The 18543-nt window shown below is 44.7% G+C and overlaps 1 protein-coding gene across 4 annotated transcripts in view; it reads right to left on the bottom strand.

The window, feature by feature from the left end:
- EIF2B3 (eukaryotic translation initiation factor 2B subunit gamma) overlaps positions 1-18543 on the bottom strand; it is a 133880-nt gene that overhangs the window by 23562 nt on the left and 91775 nt on the right. For all 4 annotated transcript variants that reach the window (XR_007775353.1, XM_050961180.1, XM_050961182.1 and 1 more), the window contains 4 exons: positions 17651-17778; positions 14091-14281; positions 10278-10358; positions 8407-8555 (listed from right to left, as the gene is read on the bottom strand). Coding sequence is in view for 3 of the 4 variants with exons in the window: in XM_050961180.1 (XP_050817137.1) it covers positions 8407-8555; positions 10278-10358; positions 14091-14281; positions 17651-17778 (549 nt within the window). In the remaining variant the exon portion in view is untranslated. The remainder of the gene's footprint in view (positions 1-8406; positions 8556-10277; positions 10359-14090; positions 14282-17650; positions 17779-18543) is intronic.

Below are 18543 nucleotides of genomic sequence, written 5' to 3'. Positions count from 1 at the left end.
TCAGGGATAGCATGGCATTTAATAGAGGTGGTTTTTACCTCCCTGGGAAAAACCAGTTAACCCCAGTTTAAGGCATTTTCTATTTCAAATACCATTCTATTAACCACATTACATATAGTTTTAGTTAAATATTCAAATTGTGGCTACATAAGGCAGTAGATTCATAGATTAACTTGGGGTTGTACCAATAAAACTGCAGTGGGCATAATAAGAATGTGTATAATTGTAATACTGAACATTAGAATGTCTGTATTCATTTTGGTTGGGTTTTCTCTCAAGGAAGTTCCAGGGCATGACTCATATTTCTGTTCTGAGTATTATATAAACAAAAGTCAGAAACATTCAATTGTATGAAAACACCAATAATGCAGTGCTGTAGGCTTGCAGGATTAAGCAAGCAGAAGCATGCAGCATTACAGATGACCAGTCTAGGTCCATTTGTCCATGCAGCATTCTGGTGCAGAAGACCAACTTTGATGTAGTGGACAGACCTATCCCTCAGTTCTGAATGGATGTACCTAAAGTTTGAAAAGATTCAGTCTATGCTTGCTGGACACTGATACAATTATTTTTCCTGGGGTTAAGCCTGTATTTACTGTCCTCACCTAGTTTTTCCTCAGGAAATTGCCAACTCTGCTTGCACTTGGATTTCGTGATACACCTTCTCATCGACAAGGCCTATTGGCAAGGAAAGGGCTGACTTCATAGGGCTTGCAAGATTGTCATATTTGTTACTTGTCAAATTTGACAGTGGGCCTTTAAATCTATTGCTTATACATACAATATAAAAAATAAATCTGGCTAATAGGCAGAGACTAACCAAAGTCAGAACCCTGCCAAATATGCTCACTTTAGCAATGAGCTCAACATCACTGCCACTGGTGAGGACTTCCACTAGCACAGAAATGCTGATATCATAAGCCACGCACCTAGTTATTTATGCCTTACACATTATGGTGAGAGTAAGAATCTCACTGAAATCCCGCATCTCTCTTTGCCCATGCATGTGTCACACTCCAACACACAAGAATTGAAATACATTTACGCCTTGGGTTTGCCATTGAAAAATTAGTATAATTTCACCCCCTATGGCACTTTGGTGAGTCACAATGACTCCCTAGAGTCAAGGCTTAACTGGCACATGTAACAATGTAGTCACTTACACTACATGCCTATAATGTTCTCTCATTTGAACATCCCAGAGGTTTTTTCATTGTCGTTTTGTTGCCAGAAATGACAATCTGTTTAAAATCTTAACTTTGTTACAATATTTCTTTCAACACCTAGTAAACTCCGGTTAGCTGCACTCAAACAAGCCAGGCTATAAAGAAGTCAAGCGCTTTAAACTTGACCTGAGCCACCTTCTGCAATTCCAGTCCTGCGCCTCTCCTGAGCAGAGATGGCCAATTGTGTCAGATTGGCTGGCGAGTGGTTGCTATTACTCCTTTCAGAAAGGAATCTTTTCCTGCCTGGTCCCTTTTGGCTTTTTGGCATTCTGCTTGAGGAATTAACAGCATTTTTTGTTGGGGAATCTTATGACACATCAGTTTCAAATAAATCCACGCAACTGAGACTGGGAAAAATGTGACATTTTTACAGTTGAAGGCAAAGAACTTACAGAGTTTCAAGCAAAGCATTATTGTGGAGTGGCCACATGACAGGACTGAGCACACAAGGCATGAAGGCAGATACAGCCCCGCCCCTGAGGACTGTCCAGGTTTAAACTGCATCCATGCTGGAGCATGCTGACTTCAGAGGGTAAGCGCCTCAGGACAGGAGCTGTAACTTGACAAGACTGGATCCTTCTGGTGCCCATTTTTAACAGACATGTAAGTTAAACCCTGGAATGATCTGCCAATAGGGGGCGGGGTGGATTCTGAATCACCTGAAATCTTTAGATCACAATTGGACGTCTCTTTCTGAACAATATGCTTCAGCTCAAGCAGAAACTATGGGCTGGATGCAACAATAACTGGATGAAATTCTCTACCCTGTGTTATGGATCACGGGATAATGGACCCTTCTGGCCTTAAAAAAACCCAACAACTCTGAATAATGGCTTTGCTTCCGTCCACTCTGATTAAAGCACTGCTGTAGCAGGCAGAGATTCCTGGGCTTGTACTCAGAAGGTCCAGGCCTCATAGGTGTTGATTTAATTGGGAATCCTGAGGTAATTCTGGATCATAAGCATCTTGCCATCACCTCCATGATGGCTTCCTGCTTTCTAAGGAAAGTGCCAAACACAGTATCTATGGCTGATGTGGAAACTCTTACTTACCAAGGGTTGGTTATGCCTGCCTGCTGCTTCGCTAAAGGTATTAGTCAAGGATGCAACAAAATATGTATCTTCGGTTCATAAATCTACTATATGGTTACTATGATACTGACTTCCAAAATTCAACAAGAATTCTAAAATAGTGTTTACTTATAAAGCTGGTCATGAACCTTGTGCTCCTTTGTCTGAGCTCCTGAGGTCTTGCGCCCTCAGCTAAGCTTTGAGCTACCCAAGGATGAGAATCTTCCATTATGTTCCCATCTCTCGAATTTTTCCCAGTGAAACTCTTGGATTCCATGTCCAAAGAGATTAGATGATGCACAGGGTCCTTCCGGAATTGTAACACTAAGAGTGCATTTTAAACACACACACACACACACACACAGACACAGACACACACACACCTCCAAATCTTCAACTGCCCTTTCCATGATTATTATTACCATGGCTCATAGGAGCCCAGTCATGGACCTGGACCCCCCTCCCACAGAGCAGAAACACAGTCCCTGCCCCAAAGAGTTTACAATCCAAATAAATCCCATTGTGTAGAAAACTGAAGGACCAAATCAGTCTCAAAACTTTGAGCCAAGATTTCAAAAAATGGAGGGGAGGCGCTAAAGTTAGGCTCCTAAATCCCATATTAAAACACCTAAATAAGTGGCCTGATTTTCAGAGAAGTCAAGCTTCGCTGGGAGCGATGATCTATGTAAGCGACCACTCCAGTCTACTTCCGAGGCACTACATGAAGCAAGTTTAGAGAGCTCAGTTCAGCATCGTGCTGGTTATTTACAAGCAGTACTTTCTGTTCAGCAGAGGGATCAGGATGGAACTTAGTGATACCAGCTTTCTCTGTAATCAGCAGTGTCTCCCCGGGTAACTAGTTTCAACTGTCATCAGTCTGGCACTGCCGTGGCTGCCTGCACTATAAATGACCTATAGTCAGAGGACTTTTACATCAAAGACTTTCAGACACACAAATCTCAGAACGCCTTGGTACTGCACCTCCTCCACCCCGACCAAAACAATAAGTAGAAAGGGCAGCCCCAGCTGCTAGGCCGATTGAAGATGCCCACAGCTACTGTGCAGTGTAGATAGAGAGGCAGGAGTTTTCAGGTGACCTATGATTTCAGTTCGATCAGTAGTTTTCCTCTATGTAACTCAGTGCAGCCATTTGTCACAGAGCTCCAGGGAGCTGTCCAGAGGAGAATAAGAACATTTTCCATGCTGCAGCATGTCACCTGGGCACTCAGCATCTCTCAGCACTTGCACTGTTCCATGAATTACCTCCTCTAGCAGCTTTCAGCTGCCCGTCTCTCCAAACTTGGTCAAGCATGTCCACCATTCAGCACATATGTAATATCTGTTATTTTATTGTTTAACCGATGGACGAATTCGCTTTGCAGTGGGAAACATGTTAAGGAGGAACGGCTGATTATTTCCTCTATGTTATTAACTTCTTTAATCCTTTTGTAATCTCTTATGACGGGATTCAAGTCCACCCAAATCATTTACCAAGAGCCAGGTTACAGAATAATGTCGTACTACGCCTGCTTTCTTCTGAAGATTTCACAATAAAGCTGCTTTTGGTCTGCCGGACCAAAACATGTCAATCATCAATGGAGAAATGGATCGAAATCTGAACACAGTATGAAGATGCCACTGTACAACATGGTCCAAAATTCCTTGGTTTATTTCTTTTGGAAGAAGTTGTCTCAGTCTGGAAGTATCATCCAGGTGATTACCTCAGGTTTTTGCAAGACTAGCTAACCACAACCTCAGAATGCCAATCCAGTTTTATGAGGATGCACCTTTGATAGTCCCATCTGCTCCCATGGAAGCTATTTACCCATCTCCAAGAGCTGGTGTTAAATTTCATGAGGAGGCTTCCAAAAAACTCTTTGGTTGGGAAATGGAATTTTGTGAATCCTTAAACATCAGGAAATGCAGCAGTTCTTACAGCATCTTGGATTTGCACTGTAATGACCACCGTTTGCACTATCTCCTGGAAGTGCAAGGTGGTGGTGTCCACGAGTTTCAGAGAAAAACCTCCTGGCCTCCCTTACACGTTATTTAATGAATCAAAGCCTCTGAGGTTGGCCTCAAACACTGTAACCACACACTGCAGTGTTCATGCAGGTTCTTCGGAGTGCCTTTGGCTTCACCCCTAGGTGGGCTATTACAGCGCTAACCAGCAAGATGGAGCCAGGTGCCCATGGATGCTGGAAAGTTTGCACCTCTTTCACTGACAGAGATCATGAATGGTTCCTTCCAGGAGGGCAACAGCCCTTAACCAAATGCTGACTAGGCCCTTGCTCAAGAAAGCACCCTTTGGTGATTGTGCTCTTGCCATGAGTGTGCTGCCATAAACATTCCTTTTTGGGGAAAAATTATTAGAAAGGTCACAGTGAGGCGGCTCCGGGTTGATCTAAATCACTCCGACTTCTCTAGATCCCTAGCACTCCGATATCAGGACTGGCCATAACATAGGGACTGAATTACTGTCACCACTTGATCCAACCCACAAGTTGGGGTCTGCATGTTAACTGTGTGAGCTTTTCCGGTAGCTCTTCATTTGGCTGATCATGAGCTGTTGCTGATGTGCCCAAGAGACCAGGTAGGGTGCATGGGCTTGGTTTTCGGTAACTCTTCTCCCTTCTTTTTGATAGGCCTCAGTGGGTAGTATGGAGTAGCTGCTCAGCAGCCTTAAAGGACCTCTCATACAGGGCCACTCTCTCAGCCCAGTTCAGCAGGCAGATGAAACCGTTAGACTGAAGTATCTGGGGCTGCAGTGCCACCAAAATGTTGACAACACTCATCTATTTTTCTTTTGCATTTCTAAGGCAACCATCACTGTAATATCTAGGGAACATTCTACATTACCTTTCAATCAGATTCAGATGGGGGCAGCTTCTCTGCTTTCCCTATACCTGGCAAAGATGAGAACCAGGGAAAAAAATGAACTAGCTGAGGTTCAATCCAGAAATGCGAGTGGTGAAGACCGGTTGGCAAGGGGAAGGAAGCAAGAAAAGGTATTACCAAGGGCAGTGACACCTGTCCCTAGACTATCAACACACCTTCCTGATAGGCTCAGAATGTTGGGCTACTTTGAGGCACCCATCAGCTCTTAGGTTCCCAAAGAGCAGCAGTGGCTCACTTGACTTTTACATCTTTTGGTTAGCCAAGTAAGCTTTCTCTCCTTTCCTTGATACAAACTTTGCAACAATATGCCTGTGTTCTACAAACAGCACTGCTTTCCATCTGCTTCAAGCTGCAATTCAAAGGCGTCGCGTCTCATATCTAAAAACCTACCTGGTGATGGATCTGGCTTGCCTTAGGACTGCCTCTCTTCCTAGGCAACACCAACATGGCTTAGATATGCTGTGGCACTTCTACTGGAAGTCATTTGCACAGCTTTGGGGGACTGGAGGCAGAACATTGTCACTGGATAGTCCTCATGTGAGAAAATCATTCCCTCTGCTGGTACAGAAGAGCCAGAGTTTACTGATTTTCTGACCACAGTGCAAGACATCATTTTATCAAGTACTTTCTGGGATGATTGCTGGGTTACTTACAGATGTTTGAAGCACGAGAGATAGGGAAGCTGTTTGTGGAGGGGAGCTGTCTATTGGGGGTAGTTTAAAACACCATCAGCAAAGTTAATTTATGTGCTGCATCCAGATGCTACAGCCACGGACAAATCACAAAAAAACCCACCAGCTGTGATTAAGGATTTGAAAGAAATGAAGGTCAAAATAACAGCAGCCATTTTTCCTTTTCATTAAGTTCTGAGTAGGGTTTCTCTTACCAAAACTCAGCTTCCAGATACATTTCCAAACCTTCCAAGATGTTCATCAGAGGCTTCCCACGCCAGCAAACCCAAGAGATTTACATAATGTGACACAGGAATAAAGTATCAGCACAATATTTATACAAGCTTATCACACACAATATGAACCATGTTGCACTTTGAAACAAACCTTTATAGTGTATAATGTACATTCCACACAGAGAAAAGGCACCGAGACTCTTCTGGTGCATCAAAAGTCAACAGCAACAAAGTGGTTGAGCTGATGGACTTTTGCAACTCGCAGGGCTGTTGCTACGTTTTGGAGCATGACTGATTGCTGAGAGCGACTGCACAAGCTTTGTTACAATAATGGCTAGGAGGAGGAGGTTAGTCAAAACAAAACCAGTGTGCTCACAATGGTATTTTGCTTTCAAATCAATATTCGAACACACTGGAAGGCACACTCTGAATAAGGATTATTAGGATAACAATCCCTATTGAGGGTTTAGAACAGAACATTGCTGTATATTCAAAGCAGAGGAACACATGCAGATTTTGTTAGCTACTTTTGTTAGCTACCTATTTATACATTTAGCCCCCTTTGTGACTTCATCATTGAGCAGCTTACCTCGTACGCAAACCCTGCCAGAATGCCTGTGGTACCAATCATTAATCAAGACAACAGTGTAGCTCGTTGTCAAATCAGAGTATTTCCTAGTACTTAGAGGACGGCGAATTCTGTGAAACTGCCATACTGGAGCCATTTACGAGTCAACTGGAGACCAGCTATTATCTACACACCAAGGAATTCTGATTTATGATGTGCTGGAAATTACTGTGGATTTCTATTAAAGACTAAATGCTTGGCAGTGATGTACCATACTTACTTACCTGTAATTTAGCTCTGTAACAGTAGTATTCTCCACAGACCCAACATCCTTTGGTTTTTTGTTTTCAAGCATGTGACCGCGAGAGCCAACTGGGCATTTTTAAGGGTTTGACTTCTCCCACAAGGACCCTCAGCAAACCTCATGGCATGAAGGAGCAGGGAATTAATATAGGCCTGTACAGACTCAAATGAGCAGTTTCTTTTCCACTGACACCCACAGGAAGCCGGCTCGTAAAAGGAGGTGGGAACTTTCAGGCAGCAACTGGTTGGTTTTCCGCTCACTGAAGAGTCAAGGGATGTTTCAGTAGCACAACACAAACAAGTGGGATAAATATCATCTATCTTGGAGACTAGGAGCAGAGTGAGCGCCTCCCTGAATATATAATACAAGTAATACAAAGCAATGTTTACATGCACCTAGGTCACTTCTCAAAGACACTCAGAGAACAGGAGCCCCAGAATGTGTGTGTATTGGGGGGCAGGGGGAACCTATGGAAGATAAGTTTGGGAATCATTGGATGACTAGGCTGATTCTTCTTCTGATCTGTGAAGCAGATCATCTCATGAAGAGGACATTGCAAGTAAGTAATGACTCACTTTCCAGGCTTGGGAAGCACCGAGGAAGGATGGAAGATCAACTAGCTTCAAAACTTTTCATTTTATTGGTTTAATCTTTTACAGTTTGCAAGCCCTTCCAGCTAACAAGTCTGCTCCTGTCCTGCCATAGTGATCAGCTAGAATTTTAATGGTGTCAGGACAGAGAAGGTCTCCTTTTTAAGTGTCCAAATATCAGTGGTGACTGTTTGTGTGGATACCCCTTCATTAGCTAGAGTCTCATAGCCAAGGAACCTCTACTGGATGACAGATTTCCTTTTGGAAAAGCTTATTTATTTGCCCTGTTTTCCAGCAACTGTAATGCTAACGTTAAGATTCAAGGTGACAATGAAAAGACCTGAGAGAATGTCAGTGGAAGCTCTCAAAATACCAAGGGCGTAGGAAGATTTTTATTGGTAAATGTGGAATTTTTAAAATCCGCAACTTTATAGGAGTATAAGATTTTTGGTATAAATATCTGCAAAGTCTAAACCATTAAAATAAGCTTTCAGTACTGGAAGGATGCGACCTAACCTCCTACAGACCAGTGAATCCATTCCATCTATACGACTTAAAATAAGTTGTGCAGATGACAGGCTCTCCACAAGGATGAGATGGAATTAATCCTCCCCATCTGGACCCCTCTAGTTAACTCTCGCCCCTGTTATTAGCATCCTATTGATACTAGACAAAACTTATTTCTGATTCATTCTTACATCCTACAGGAGATGAGAAACAAGCTTCTTCCTGAGATCAACTGCCATGGCCGGGAATCTCTCACAGGACAGCCAGCACCCCAGTGCCTTTCTAAGAGAGGGAAACAAGCAGCTTACGACAGGGAGATACAAAGAAGTAACATACCCTTCCTCGATTGTGACAGAGTTCATGATGATGCAGTTAGTTATTTTAACTCTGTCTTTTATGGTGCACGTGGAGCCGATGATGGAGTGTTTAATGGATGTCTTCTCTCCAACCTGCGTGGATGAACCAATGATGCTGTCAGATCCAACCTAGAGAGGAACAGAGTGGAAACTTAGTCAAACCACCATGGCTGTATATTAAGTTATCTCAAAAATCAATGTTCTTCATATAGGATCTCTATCAAAAAAACATGACTATTCTCCATACACCTAGACATCATGAATAATACAAGCTATAGGTCAGTGATAGGCCTTGTTTACTTGTGCCCACACAAGACACTTCCATAGTTACTGGCATCAACATAAAATATCTTCAGAAAAACCTAGCAAACATCAAAATTCAAACTACCCAAAGGCTTGTAATGTCTTCTCAGTCTAGAGCACATTTAAGGGTAAGAAATTATTTTTTTATCGTGTTAACTAAAGCAAAGATCTCATCTGTACGGTGCTTCTCTCATAAATCGATAGCATAACCAGGAGTGAATGATGACGCCTTTGCTCATAGATGAGAACACCACTTAAAAGTGACCCTTCATAGGTCAACTATCTTACTCTTGACTAAGGGGAAGATGTTTTCCCCAGTATGCAGTTTTGGAAGTAAAGCATATACCTCAAAGAAGTGAGTATGTGTGGGTGAGGCCTGATGGACATGTCTAAAGAGTGCTGTATGATCTGTAGGGTGCAGATATAAAAGAGTAATCTATGGACTTGTCTTCATGAACACTTAGTTTGCAGGAAGCCCTCCCACACTAAGTGGACCCTGTAGTGCGCTTTGATGTATCCCGCTTTGAAATGGGACTAGATCAAAGCACAATAGGGAATTGTTAGCGTGCGGCAGCAGGGTCTACATGGATACATAGTGAGCGACAGGCTAGTGCGGGGGAAATTCACACCCCAGCTTGCTGCAAGCTAAATGTTCCCGGAGACAAGCCGTGTGTTGAAACAGGCAGTCACAGAGCAATACTGCATCAAAAAAAGAATAGGAAATACCGGAAGTGGCAGAGGGATAAGATATTACCTTTGAATACATGCAAAGCAGGGCCTTGTTGATCTGAATGTCTTGGAGAACACCTAAGATCTCTATAGATTCCAGGGTTTGGATAAATTGAGGTGGCCCACTCAACAGGATCCAGCCTGGTGACCATTCCCCGAACAGATAGCTGGCCAGTTTCCCCAAGCCTCCCGTATACAGGGCCCCAGCTGTGTAACTCTTAGCCATGAAGGCAAGGACCTATGTGAGTTGTCCTAGTTAAGTCAGTGGGACTATTTGTGTGAGTTCAGCGCTCACCAAAGTGGGCCCAAAGCATAGGGGTTTAGGGCTGGGATGCAGCTAATACACTTTAGCTAAGAGCCAGCACTAAAAAAACTAAACCCCGCTAAGCTTGCTGGCCTTTGGAAAGCCAACTGATTGTCTATCTTCATCTGCCAAACCTCACATCAGCCTGCTGAGGGACAAGATGCTGCAGGGGTTTGGGGTAAAATTTGTATAGTATCAAACAGTAGAGCACAAACAGTAAAACATGTTTTTAATGAATAAAGATTGAAGGGCAGGAACTGAAGGATAAGGACACGTGGGTGCTTTGGGTTGTTTTCCATTACTCTGTTTGACTCAGTAGTACTTAGAATACGCAGCTGAAGGAGAACACACAATCGGGACATTTTAGTTTGCATTCAGTCACATCTCAGCTCAGTGCTTTAGAACCTCGGCTACGTTTTTGAGACAGAAGTTAATTACAAGAGGCAGCTCTTGAAATTGAGGCCTAGCAGATAGTTCCTCCTCCGCTCACACATTCCACCAGAACAGTCCCTCACCAGGCCTCTGTCGGTGACTTGAGCGAACACGTGAACCAATGGTTCTTCTGGACACACAAGAGCAGGTAACAGCTTAGGAACCTAGAAGAGGAGATCCCAAGTCACAGGTGAACAAGGTAATGATACATCAGTATATTACATGGACAAATCCAATCAGGCTTATGTTTCACGGCACTTCGGTATATACTGTAAACATGCTCACTTACAGAAGACACTGTATCACCTGTGGTTTACGCTTGCAACAAATGCGTGGTAGTTACCCTCTTCGCTCCACAGGAGAAGACAGCCGGCACTATACCAGTACAGTCCATTAGTATGTCTCCTCTTTGCACACCCTGATCTAATCAGGAATCAGCAGCAAGCTGCCAGGTTCCCACAGAACTCGAAGGACACGCAGTATTTGAGTTCGTACAGAATGTAACTCAGCATGCTGTAACACAACACAGTACACAGCTAAGTACTCGGACATCCTAGGATGACTAAGTTAAAGCATTTAGTAGAAGGGAGCGAGCTGAAGCACAGGCAAGGGAGAAGAACTATTTCAGGTGTGTGAGGGGAAAACACAAAGGTGATGAGGTGTCTGTTCCAGAGAGCAGATGCTGCAGAGGAAAAGGTGGGTGCTAGAGAAGCAGACATGGCAGAGAAGGTAATAGAGAGTGAGAAGGTCCAGGAAGTAGCCAAGGACAAATCCATGGAGAGTAATTTTGAACTGGCTCCTGAAATGAATGGGGAGCTAGGGTTATAGAAGGACAGGATATCCCACCCTTCCTCTGTGTGCAGGAGGGAAGGCAGGCTAGGGCATCCTGTACCCGCTGGAGTCAGCCTGGAGCAGGCGGGCATAGGAGATGAGAGTGTGGCTGAGGACTGCAGCGGACGGGCAGTGGGGCACACAGGCAATGCTGCAGAGGTGGCCGGGGCAGATTGACATGCAAGATGCAGGAGGAGAACAGTTCAGAGTTGGGAATGATGCCAAGGTCATGGACACTGAAAGGTCCATGTTGAGAAGAGAGCGGTCATGGGGCTGTGTTTCAGGATACTCAGGCTTCTTTCAAGATATTCAGGTAAATGGAGCTGAGAGAAAGCCACATTCACTTAAGATAGACAGAGGAGTCTGAGTAGCACCTTTGTACGGACAACCAAGTATCAAGTCAAGTGTGGCAGTGAAGGTAAAAGTAGAAGTACAATCACCAAAAGGAAGATGGTGAGTAAAGAAAAGCAGAAGGCAGAGAACATCTCAGGGGATTTCATCAGGTGGGAGGTATAGGGAGCAGATAAAAGAAAATAACCTGTTGTCTCACAATGAGATGCCATTCGCAGTGGATTGTGCAGAGATGATCAGCCCTCTCCCTTCTGACATGCTCTGATCACCAGAGAAAAACAGTTCACAACGCTGGCTTTTAAACTGTCGTAAGGGTTCAGAGTGGACCCCGCAATGAGATTAATGGCTAAATTCACCACTCTCAGAGAGCAACCATTTCAGGTTGCCAGCAGACCCAGGCAGGCATTGCTGCACCTGTCACTCTTCACATCTTGAAGGTTGTCTCTGCCACCATCAGGGCTAGAGACGGAGCTGTTTAAAGGATGAAAGGTGAGATCCTGATGCATAAGACACAGCCATTATTGAAAAGCAACAGCTCACTGGGCCATCCCAACAAGGCCAATTTTACCCCAGGGTGCTGCTTCGGCACAGGGATGCTGCCATAGCTTGAGACACAGTAGCGCAGGCATGACAGAAGGGATCCCAGAGAGAAATGAACAGCTATGAAGTAGCCCGGAATGATCCATTGTGTCCAAGGCTGTTCTGAGAGATGAGGAGGGAGAAGCAGCCTGGATCAGCGGAAAGGAGGAGGTGGTTACATACATGAAGAATGATTTCTCATCTGTGGCCAGGGCAAACCCCAGATTGAAATCAGTCAAGGGTAGCACAGCATGGGAGGGGACCGGAATGATTAGAGAAGGCTACTAGCGCAAGCATTTCTGCTCTGAAAGGGAAGGCTAGCGATGAGGTGGGAGCTAGAGGGAGTGTCTGGGTCAAGGGAAAGTTTAATATTTTGCTTTTAATTCATCTTAGAAGGAAACTATTTCCTGCTATTGAAGCTAACTCCCCTCTGAACCCACTGCCCACGCATTGGCTTCAGCTGGAAGCGAAACAATTCAGGTCCAGCGTCTCCTCCTCACGAGGGCAATGGCTTAGAACACTGCTCCTCTTCTGGCCGTAGCAGCGCCGCTCGCTTTGAGCTGCCAGCAGCAGCCTTAGAAAGAAGGCATCAGAACTGTCCACAAAGCCCAAGAGGGGAGCAATTGAGACTCAAAGGGTCTCAGAGCAGAACAAAATAGAGGTGAAAACCACAGATAAAATGAAGGATGCATCTTTTACCAGCAGCGGTAAGAGAAACAAAATGCAGCAGGACTGAGGACAAGAGCTCCCTTTCCAGGGCTCCTGGTTCAGTTCTGTTAAATGATTCACCTCCGCAGAGTTTCCTTAGGAACCTTACCATTCTGGAAAGTTAAAAATTCAAGGAAAATCTTCCGCAGCATTGCAGGTCCCGGAGTGAATTCAAAGCACTAACTTTACGTACCACCCAGGAGCAAATGCATTTCCAGCACTGACCAAAATGTAGAATATTTAGCTTAAAAAAACCCCAAACCACATGGAGCCTGACTGGCTCAACTCAATAACTTTTCACTAAAGCAGCTGCTGCCAAATGCACATGCTCACTTCCGCTAGCAAGTGGTGCTCTCCCTTAACCCTTCCGACCCACTTGTCCTTGGGTTTAGAAGAGAACGCGCTGGCTGCCCTCTGTCAGCAGCACTGTGCCCTTTCTACCTTCTGTGTGCTCGACTACAGCTCCTCCCCACCCAGCGCATGCAGAGCCTTTAAGCCCCCAACTCCTGGGTTCACACCAGTTCTGCCCTGCCCCCAGTTATGGTTTGCATTCATTCACCCATCCATTCCAATGAGATACCACAAACGGAACCACGAGGCAGAGACAGGACTGGCCACCCCTAGGAATACCAATCCAGCCCCTTCATCTCCCAGCCACAGTCCCCGATTCCTCCCCCGTGGCATCCCTCCAGTCCTAGCCAGACTCCTCAAACTCCAAAGAAAGTCAGTCAGTCCTGCCTGCGTACACCCCATCACTTGATAGGTGAAGTGAGGATGTGTACAGGGCAGGTGCCAGTTTGGCAGAAAATAGGGTTTTAAGGGGGTTAAAGCTTTTGTTCCTCAGGTCACTAATGCCTACTACTGACACCGCACTCTCTCTCTAGCCTTCCCTTTGATCCCATATGTAATGAAGTTCTCTACCAGGGTAAATGTGCACTGGAATTGTGCCTGATCGACATTATCTTCTCTGTCAGCTGGAGCGCCCTGCGTTACATTGTTTACACCGGACAGAAATCTGCTCAAGCAATGGTGCATTTAGAATGGAAGCTATTATGCAGCCTAAATATGTGGGTTGTTATCAGCGCCCCCCAATAACAATCACAATTGTTTTCATCCGTAGCTCTCGGGGTGGGTATCCTCATCCCCAGCTTACAATGGGGGAAGTGAGGGGCAGGTTTACATGACTTGCCCAAGGTTGCCCAGCAAGTCCCAAGTCGCAGACCCTCTGCAACTGACCATGCTGCATTGCCCTATGCTGCTAAAAGGTGTGATGTGCTTGGTCAGCAGCTGGATACTTGAGGCAGTCCCCATGCAATCCTCACCAGAAGGAGGGGTGTCGCTGATGAAGCGATCCCTACAGATAACATTACACACACACACACACACGCATGCTCTAGTCCCATATACAATTTTTATATTTTCCTTACCTGTCTGTTTGCTTCAATGTATAACCCAAGAGTGTTCACTCGGTAGCAGAGCCCCTCTTTCATGATATGGACATAGCAACGTACTTTTCCTCCGTGGAAGGCTTCATTCAGATCTGCGCTGTGACTATTCCAACATGATTTATCAGGAGCAAATTCCAGCAAGCTATCACTCTTCACATAACTGAAGATGTCTGCAAAACATATACAGGCAATGTGAGACGGGCTTCACAGAGACAGCAACACTCTCCACAGAAGGGTTCTAGACACAGCAGTTTTAAAATACCCTTGGGGAGGGGAAACCCGTCCAGGGCCCTCACCTGAGTCCTTGACAGTTACCAAGGATTTTCTCCCATACGGTAGGGAAGTGCGACCATCGCCATGTTACAGCTGAGGAACTGGGGCCCCGGGTAGGTTAAGTGACTTGCCTATGGTCACAGAGAAAGTCTGTGGCTGACCCAGAGCAGAAGCCAAGGCTCAAATCCCAGGCTAGTGTCCTACCCACTACCCATATTTTCACAAATATATTGATTTGCACTGTGGCACAGGAAGAAAAACACAGAGCCAGAATCTGGTTGACTCATTGACTACAATGGAGTTACTCCTGATTTACAACAACATAAGGGAGATCAGGATAAACCCCATAATGCATCCTCCTGACCCAGCGGGGAAGAAGCCTGTATCTCAGAAACTCCCCTGCGATGCCAAGGAAGTTTGACTTTCCAACCCCTGAACAAGGGGAAATCCAGAAAGCACACCAAGAAATCTTGGGGTTCTAAGTCTGTCAAAAGAGCAGGCAAACAAAACAGGGAATAGTTCTGGTTTTTATGTCGCTTGAAATGACATCAGCCAACCATAATATGTTTGACTTGCAATGATGGGTTAGAGGAGGCTCTCAGAGACAGAGCTCCGTAGGCCACCCTGCTATATGCTAGTCCCACCTATGACCACAAGCGTTTGCCTACATTGCCTCTTGCCAACAAAACAAAGCAAGAAAATAATCACCTTAGCTGTAAAATCATCAAACATTTTTGGTACACAAACGGACAGCTAAGTGGTGCAGGTTTTAGGGCCTGATTCTACAAACTCTGTGCATGACTGCCTATTGACATCAATGGGAACTCCGAATTAGGCCCTTAATTCCACATTACTTGGCATACCCTAATATAATCCTATGGGATTTAAAGTCTGCCTGGTGGGTCAGTGATCAGAGAACTGGCTTTTCAACTCTGGGAATCAGTTCTACCCCTGCCTTTAAATTCGAAATCACAGAGGTCAGATTTCCCAGCCCACTGCCTGTGTCAGTTCCACAGGCCCCACCACGACAAGCTCCACGCTGTTCACCTGGGATAAGCCAGCTGGGTGCAGCTAAGTGTTGGCTGGATAGCAGCTTAGCTCTGGGGCCGGGGAGGGAGCGTAAGAAAACCTGCTCATGAGAACAGAGGCAGCGCTGCCTCTCACCCCACGCGGAGTATGGCTTTTTGGGCTGGGGACTGAGGTGACTGACAGAACAGGGTGCAGTATTTTACCCCAGCACTATCCGGAAATGTACCAATTAAAATGGCCTACAACAAATTTTTACTGTCATATGGGCTTGGGAGAAAACTGCAGAGATGAGCCAGAAGAGACCCCAGCCGAAAGGGGTGGAAGCACCCAAACCGGAGACCTTTGGCCATTCAGAGAACTTTCTATAGTTTTGACTGGACTTTGCCCTGGGCTAACTGGCTGTTTTTGTCAACTCTCCCACTCTCGACCTCTGCTTCAGTGCACACTGACCCCTCTTATCCTCTTCTCCCCTTCCTCCTGCCAAAGACCTTAAGAACGGTCATACTGGGTCAGACCAAAGGTCCATCTAGCCCAGTATCCTGTCTTCTGACAGTGGCAAATGCCAGGTGCCCCAGAGGGAATGAACAGAACAGGGAAACATAAGGGGATGATTCCCTGTCACCCCCTCCCAGCTTCTGGCAAACAGAGACACCATCTCTGCCCATCCTAGCTAATAGCCACTGATGGACCTATGCTCCATGAACTTATCTAGCTCCTGTTTGAACCCTGTCTTGTCCTTCACAACATCCTCTGGTAAAGAGTTCCACAGGCTGACTGTGCGTTGTATGATAAAAATACTTCCTTTTGTTTGTTTTAAACCTGCTGCCTATTAATTTCATTTGGTGACCCCTAGTTCTTGTGTTATGTGAAGGCGTAAATAACACTTCCTTAGTTACTTTCTTCACACCCAGCATAATTTTATAGACTTCTATCATATCCCCCTTTAGTTGGCTATTTTCCAAGCTAAAAAGTCCCAGTCTTATTAATCTCTCCTCATATGGCAGCTGTTCCACATCCCTAATAATTTTTGTTGCCCTTTTCTGAATCTTTTCCAATTCCAGTATATCTTTTTGGAGATGGGGTGACCACATCAACACAGGATTCAAAATGTGGGCGTACCATGGATCTGTATAGAGATAACACGATATTTTCTGTCTTATCATCTATCCCTTTCTCAATGATTCCCAACACTCTGTTTGCCTTTTTGACTGCCTCAGCACGAGTGGATGTTTTCAGAGAACTATCCATGACGACTCCCAAGATCTCTTTCTTGAATGGCAACAGCTAATTTAGACCCCATCATTTTACAGGGATAGTTGGGATTGTGTTTTCCGATGTGCATTACTTTGCATTTATCAATACTGAATTTCATCTGCCATTTTGTTGCGCAGCGACATAGTTTTGTGAGATCCTTTTATAACACTTTGCAGTCTGCTTTGGACTTAACTATCTTGAGTAGTTTTGTATCATCTGCAAATTTTGCCATCTCACTGCTTACCCCTTTTTCCAGGTCATTTATGAATATGTTGCACAGCACTGGTCCCAATACCGATCCCTGGGAGACACCACTATTTACCTCTCTCCATTCTGAAAACTGACCATTTATTCCTACCCTTTGTTTCCTATCTTTAAACCAGTTACCGATCCATGAGAGGTCCTTCTCTCGTATCCCATGACAGTTTACTTTGCTTAAAAGCCTTTTGTGAGGGACTTTGTCAAATGTTTTCTGAAAATCTAAGTACACTATATCTCCTCTGTCCACATGCTTGTTGACCCCCTCAAAGAATTCTAGTAGATTGGTGAGGCATGATTTCCCTTTACAAAAACCATTTTGACTTTCCCCTAACTAATTATGCCCTTCCATTTAGCTTATCCCCTCTTAAGTAACTCCTCAATCCCTCTCCCCAGAAGAATGGAACTAACACGACATTTACCACCATGACACTATTCTTCCTGCTTGTGTGTTCCACCTCTTCCCTAACCCTGCACCTGTCTTGGCTGTTTAGACTGTAAGCTCTATGGGGCAGGGACCGTCTACCACTGTGTGTTAGTGCAGTGGTTTGCACAGTGGTGTTCCACTCTTGCCTGATCCTTAAGCATTACCATAATAAGCATGTTGAATACACAAAAAAGAAAAGGACCCACTGATTTAGACAAACTCTGGAGTCTATCCAGTAGCTCAACTGCAGCATGAATGCTTCAAGATCTTCATTAAACCAGTCAATTCTTGCACTCACCTAATGACTTTTGATCCTTCTTTTGATCCTGCTCTTTGTTGTCCTGTCCTTGTCGTAATGATGCAGGAGAGGAAAACTGTTTCCTAACTAGATATGGAATCAGTTCACTTCGAATAGATGTTAATGACCTAGGAAAAAACCATGTCCACAAATGAAATCAATGAACATTAAGTGCTGACATCCATTTGATTTCTTCACAGATCTACCAAACATTTTGCAAGTTGCTTATTTAGCAGAAATAAAAATGCCAGAAGCTCAAGAGCATCTGGTACCCAGACAGCTTCCATTAAATGTGTGCTTTTTAACTATATATGAATCTAGGAGGGACTTCACTCAACCTTCTTTGTGAGACAGGGAATCAAAACAACCTTCTGACCTTCCCAGCAAATTCCCCATTTCTCTAACTTAAATCCCTCAGGTCTGCAAAAGGAGTGTAAAACACCACTGGATCACAATGGTGATGCTTGGAACCCACTCTCCATGGCTGCAAACGACGACATAAAGTGGGGCCAGGAAAATAAGGGAATCCAACGCCTGCTGCAACGCCCTTCTCAGGGAAAAACAATAAAGAAACTACTTGTTTAACAATGAAACATTCAAGAATATTTGAAATACTCAATCCTTAAATGAAAACAATGAATCACAAGCCATAACGGTGTCCTGTTCCACTGCACATCTGAAAACCCAAAGAACATTTTCAGACTTATTTCCTCAACCAAAGAAAGTTCAACACATATCTTAACAAGTTCAGGAATGAGGTGTCATATTCTTTAAGGGCCTCAATCCAACAGCCATACGGGTCAATGGAAGGGGCCCGACTGACTTTACTGGGCATTGGTTCTCTCTGTCTTATGTACGTATCTGGCCCCAGTATCGAAGAAACGCAGCACCTC

Source organism: Gopherus flavomarginatus, chromosome 7 (genome assembly GCF_025201925.1).
Source record: "Gopherus flavomarginatus isolate rGopFla2 chromosome 7, rGopFla2.mat.asm, whole genome shotgun sequence".
Lineage (NCBI taxonomy): Eukaryota > Metazoa > Chordata > Testudines > Testudinidae > Gopherus > Gopherus flavomarginatus.
Note: the sequence above shows the minus strand (reverse complement) of the source record. Positions and strands in the feature narration are given on the sequence as shown.